The 6640-nt window shown below is 31.6% G+C and overlaps 1 protein-coding gene across 1 annotated transcript; it reads right to left on the reverse strand.

Moving 5' to 3' along the window:
- Positions 1 to 4908: 4908 nt before the first annotated feature.
- On the reverse strand, positions 4909 to 6291 carry LOC122499614 (piggyBac transposable element-derived protein 4-like). The gene has a single exon (XM_043608063.1). The coding sequence runs from the start codon at positions 6289 to 6291 to the stop codon at positions 4909 to 4911; it is 1383 nt and encodes a 460-aa protein (XP_043463998.1).
- Positions 6292 to 6640: the final 349 nt, after the last annotated feature.

The raw sequence follows: 6640 nt of genomic DNA on the forward strand, positions 1-6640 counted from the left end.
TCTTGAATATTTAAATTCTCCCTTTTTCATGTTGTTTAAAATCCTTTTTTTCCTTCTCTAACAGTAAAGGATATTCAAGGATATCCTACGGACGTCCTAGCCACATCTAGAAATTTTTATATCCCTGAAATGTTTTTAAGATATCTCAGGTCATCCCTGGGACATCCTGGGGATTTAATAGATTTCATATATTCTTAAGACATTTGGAGGATATCCTGAATATCTGGATGCTGTTAGAATTAATACTAACGTTACAGCTATCTTCTTCGACAGAATTTTTAATTGCCTTCCCTTTTAATTCTCTGTCATTATTCTTATCGTTCTTATTTTCTTCGATTTCTACATTATCTTGTAATTTTATGTCGTTCAATCCCTTTTTGTCACCTATTACAAAAATTAATTAATAAAAATAATCGAAAATTGATTATATATGGGAAGGCAAATTTTTCGTTACAAATGAGTATTTATTAGTGATAAGAAAATATTATTTGGAAATTTTTAGTCTTAAAATAATACTTACCACTTTTTGTTTGCTTTACAATCATATCAATTCATAAGTCGATTGTTTGAGAAGAACTTATTTCTTTGTAAAATGGTGAAGTTTTTTCAAAAGAATTTTGATCATTGCCTAGCATTTTTAAAATAATTCTCTTGTAATTTTTACTTTCTGCCTTAGGAATTAATAGTTTCATAGACGCATAATCTTCAGTTGAAATTAATTGTTGTATATCTTTTTTCGCTTCCTCAGAAAGCATTGTTTTTTTTAAATCATTACCATATTTGTGGCATTCCACCTCAAGTGATCCTGGTCCAAATTTGAAATGTTTGGGATCAGGTTAAAAGTTTGCACAAACAGTAGTCCTATTAGATACAATTAAAAATACCAAATATTATTAATTTATTTAAACAAATATAAAAACTGGAGGAGGTCAAAGTTTAAATTTTTGGTCTTACATGGAATATTTGAAAAATTCGTAGTTTCTTTAAAACAAAACGAAAAGATGTTTTCTATTTTGGGGTTTTCTGATGTTTTTTTTAGCAGTTTCTAATGGTGTAAACAAATTTAGAAAAAAAATTGTTTGACCTTGAAAAATTAAATTAAAAAATAAAATTTCATTTTTATATTAAATGGACATTTTTTATTAAAAAAAAAATTTCATATAAGTAAGGTTTTTCCCTAAAAAAATGTGTAGGTCAAAACGTGGGACGAGAACTTTTAACTGGTTAAAATAAACATTTACTTCTGCAATCCACAGCCCCTGCGCGTTGTTGGGCTGTATATTGTTTATAACAATTGAAATAAATTATTTTATGCTTTATTAATTATCTGGTGGTCATTTTGGATAAATTTGAATGTGAAGAAAATAAACGTCCTTTTTTAAAAAAGTGTATTAATTTGTTAACATTGTTTAAAAAAAATTAAAAACAATTAAAATCCCAAAAATCGGCCTCGAAGGATGTCTTAAGAATTTATTCCCCTTTAATTTAAAACAAAGAACACTCAAATCGGTTAAAAATTGTAAGCTGTAGACATTTTTTAATAGTAAATTGTAAAAAAAATTCCACTGTGGGCCGGTGCACTGCAGAAGTAAATGCTTAATTTGACCGGTTAAAAGTTCTTGTCCCACGTTTTGACCTATACTTTTTTTAGGAAAAAACCTCACCTTTATGAAAAAAATAAAAAATGTCCATTTGATTAAAAAATGAAATTTAATTTTTCAAGGTCAAACAATTTTTTTTAAATTTTTTTACACCATTACAAACTGCTAAAAACATCAGAAAACCCCAAAATAGAAAACATCTTTTTGTTTTGTTTTTAAAAAAAACTGCAAATTTTTCAAATATTCCATGTAAATTTTTGACCTGGATCACTTGACGTGGAATGACTTATTTATGCTCATCGAACCTAAGTTTCCGTTTTACGTTTTCACTCGTATCGTTTGTTTTAATAATTTTTAAAATCAAGTCAACAACAGAAAGTGGCTCCTTTTCTGCAATACCAAAAAATTCGTTATATTACAGTATTTGTTATTACAGCGACAAAATATTTTTCAAATGAAGGTAGTCTGATCTCAAGATAGTTGAGTTATTTTAACGGCGTTGGAAGGTCTGTAAAATTTGTAGGTTACAATTATCGCCCGACAAAATACGGCACTGACTGATTTAAATGACGTGAAATAGGTAAATAAACATTTTTCAACCACTTTTTCTCTAAACACAAACACTTTTTACAAAATAAGCCAACGTACAATGGGTAAGAATCTTCTTAATTATCTAAATTCAAAAGATTGTTTAGATTCATGCAGAAACGCGGTTGTAAAATGTAAAATTGGAAAGTGATATAATGCTAAGAATATAACAGCTAGAACATTGTGCTCTCTGCATGCTTCTGCCCTCTTCTGGTGACTGGCAGTAAACCGCTTCTTGTTGTCTGTCATTACATTACTTTCCAATCATTTCCAATTTTACATTTTACAACCGCGTTTCTGCATGAATTTAAACAATCTTTTGAATTTAGGTTATTAAGAAGATTCTTACCCATTGTACGTTGGCTTATTTTGTAAAAAGTGTCTGTGTTTAGAGAAAAAGTGGTTGAAAAATGTTTATTTACCTATTTCACGTCATTTAAATCAGTCAGTGCCGTATTTTGTCGGGCGATAATTGTAACCTTAAAATTTCACAGACCTTCCAACGCCGTTAAATGTGTATGCACATGGAAGACGCATTTGTCGCCAGACCGTCTTCATAACAATATTGGACCACACACGTGGCTTTAACGCATACTTTATACAAGTTTTATTTTCTATCAACTTCGTCTTCATTGTTTCATAGAGTTCTTTGTTAATAATGAACATAAAAACATTGTCATTTTTTGAAACTGAATTATTAAAACTAAAATCCTTATTTTCGGAATCAGAAAGATTGTCATCGTCACATATTTCCTTTACCCATTCCGGTTCATTGTAAATAGGATTTTGAGCAACGTTTGGATTGACTTCTGCTAAGCCTAAAGTTTCAAAAATCAAACTTCTTTAAATTTTTCGATTTTTGTGTAAGTTTTGATAAACATCTTAACCCTTTGAAGCACGAATTTTTAGAACAGATGAAATGAATTTACAACAGCAGTTATAAGGGTTTTCAGGGTCGCTGATTACGAATCTGATGTTAGTTTTTGAAAATTCAAAATGGCGGATCCAATATGGGGACTGTCAAAATAAAAAATTGATCGGATTCGCTTGAATATGGTTACTCGGGGGTTTTTGGGGTCGCTGATTACGAATCCGCTATTAGTTTTTAAAAATTCAAAATGGCGGATCCAATATGGCGACTGTCAAAATAAAAAATTGATCGGATTCGATTAAAACTTGTTACTCGGGGGTTTTCGGGGTCGCTGATTACGAAACTGGTGTTATTTTTTAAAAATTCTTAATGGCGAATCCAATATGGCGGTTGTGAAAATAAAAAATTGATTGGATTAGCTTGAAACTTGTTACTCGGGGGTTTTCGGGGTCGCTGATCATGAATATGATGTTAGTTATTAAACATTCAAAATGGCGGATCCAATATGGCGGCTGTCAAAATAAAAAATTGATCGGATTTGCTTAAAATTTGTTACTCGGGAGTTTTCGGGGTCGCTGATCATGAATTTGATGTTAGTTTCTGAAAATTCAAAATGGCGAATCCAATATGGCGGCTGTCAAAATAAAAAATTGATCGGATTAGCTTGAAACTTGTTACTCGGGAGTTTTCGGGGTCGCTGATCATGAATATGATGTTAGTTAGTTAGTTAGTTAGAGCAAAATTCGAACCAAACTGAGTTTAGTTCGGTTTTGGGGCGCCGAAATGTCGAATGTCGAATATTCGACATCCGAACTGGGCTAGTTCGAATGTCGAATATTCGACATTACAACTGGGCGACTGAAATGTCGAATTTTAGAATTCGACATTTTAGCGTACTAAAACCGAACACAACTCGGTTCGGTTCGAATTTTGTAGTAACTGGAATGTCGAATTTTCGACATTCGAACTAGGCGAAAAAATTCGAACAGTTCGGTTCGAATTATTTTGCACAGCTCTAATATTAGTTTTTAAAAATTCAAAATGGCGGATCCAATATGGCGGCTGTCAAAATAAAAAATTGATCGGATTCGCTTGAAATTTGTTACTCGGGAGTTTTCGGGGTCGCTGATTATGAACCTGATGTAAGTTTTTGAAAATTCAAAATGAAGTTTGCCGAAATTGAGAATTAATATAATTCAATTGAAAGTCTAACAATTTTGTTTCAAGACCAACCGCTCTTAGCCTAACCCAGAGACACGAACGAGGACGTGACGGCTGTAGTCTCTATCTTTTTATTTTTTTTTTCATTAAAATTTTTTTTTTTAATTTTTAAATTTTTGTTTGTTTTTTTTATTTTTTAAATTCCTTTTTATATAATTCTTTTAATTTAATAATAAAACCAATCTTAATTCCCACGGACACTATTGAATAATAATAATAAATAAGAAATTACAACACAAATTAAGAATTTTTACTTTCACTCAACATCTAGTCTTGCTATAAGGATTTCGTCCCTTGGCCAATTAACCCTAAAAACCTTCACTTATTATTTAGAATGAAACAAAGAAAAGCAATTTCTCTCTACATTGAGACACAACGGTACATCGGAAGTGGAACAAACCCATGACGTTCGGTTTCCGTTTTCTTTGCTGCTACAATACGTACATCTTCGATGGCTTTTTTCTGGCAACACTTTTGGCAAATGCATTCCTTGTGAGAACCGCATAGCATCTGGAATTTTCATTTTTTGAGCAGTTAAATTTGTGGGTAGAGGTTTTCTGCCCTGTTTCGAAGGTTGTGTCCAACCAATTAACTCATCGACAACTGATAAACGAAATCGTTTTAAAGTTAAGTTAGAAACTCCTTTTTTTTGTCGATGACAAACGCATTCGTGACAGCGACATCTAAAAGATGCCAAAATAGTCTGTGCCACCATTTTTTCGATTTTCTGTCGATCTCATACAAAGATTTCAGCATATCAGCTTTGTCTACGTAACCCAAATGTTGATTATAATCCTTTATTATATCGGGACAAGAAATAACACTTACGCTGCCGTCTTTATTTTTTCGATTTGTTTCTGAAACTTTTGAGGGATCGTGAAAATTTGATAGAGCATACACAGCTTTATTGTCTTTCCATTTTACCCATCCTATGCCACTTGAGCATGATCGGAACTCACTGTCACCTCTTTTCATTTTTCTGTCTGGCTGATGATCTTTTGGTAAACCTTTGCGATTGACTCTAACGGTTCCACAACCTAGAATTTTGTCTTTTTTTAAGGACATCATTAATTCCATACCAGTAAAAAAATTGTCAAGGTACACTCGATAGTAATTACCAATAAGAGTTCTCGTCAAATCTATTACAACACGTTTTCCTAGATTATCTTCCTTTTTAGAGTTTTTCTCCTTGCCTGTGTAAATTTGAAATTGACACACAAAACCATCCTCATCAGCTCGAACCCATATTTTGTAGCCTCGCTTGATCGGTTTATTTGGTAAATATTGCTTCATCGAACTGCGTCCTTTGAATTTTACCATACTTTCATCAATCGATTGGTTCTCACTAGGTTGCCAACACTCTTGAAAAGTTTTTGATAAGGTGTCTACAAGTGGTCGAATTTTGTACAACTTATCATATTCTGCATGACCTTTTTTAGGTTCCATACTACTGTCATTCAAATGTAAATGTGTTAGCAGAAACCCGAACCTATTTACACTCATAGCACTAGAGATATATGTGTCTCTTAGTTGATAGTTCAAAGACCAATAATCCCTATATGAAGGAAGCTTTTTTACACCCATTAACATATTTATACCTAAAAAGGTAAGCATTTCTTTTCTTGTTACAGGTTCTGGTTTAATTCTCTTACTTCTTTTCAGTGGATTAGTTTGTTGATCTATGTAAATATTTGTTTGATCAACAAGTAAATCTACAAACTCCATTGAAAATAGACAAGAGAATACATCCAGTGGTGACTTTGCTGTATGTGGTATATTTGGTCCACTAATTTTCGTGAATGGAAAATTAGTTTCTGACATTCCACAACGTCTCCAACCGTCATCATTTTTGTCATGTATTCTGTCAGATTCGCAATCATTATCACTATCAGTATCATATTGAGTGTTATTATCCATCAAATCGTCCAAATCATCATTTTCATTTTCGGACTCAACTAGCCCATCGATTGATTCATTATCACTTGGCATTTCAGACTCTATTATGTTCATTTTTTCAAACTCAATGAATTGAAAACAGTGAAATAAATAAGACTATACTAAATAACTGTTGACTAACATGCAAAAAATAAATGACTGTTTATGTTAAAATATTCAGTAAAATACAATTAGTAAGGTTCAAAGAAAAAACACAGTCATTTATTTTCAACCAGAAATTACCGAAATTACGTTAAATGAAGTCACTAATTTTTTACACTCTTACATAAGAAACAAATGAAGTTGTACATAATGATATTTATTAAAAATGTATGTATACAGTTATTTGTTAACAAATGGAAATGTCTTTCAACTTAGTAAAATAAAATTAAGTGCTTCATTGTTTTAAATTAATTAAGTTTTA

Source organism: Leptopilina heterotoma, unplaced genomic scaffold (genome assembly GCF_015476425.1).
Source record: "Leptopilina heterotoma isolate Lh14 unplaced genomic scaffold, ASM1547642v1 Lhet_17, whole genome shotgun sequence".
Classification (NCBI taxonomy): domain Eukaryota; kingdom Metazoa; phylum Arthropoda; class Insecta; order Hymenoptera; family Figitidae; genus Leptopilina; species Leptopilina heterotoma.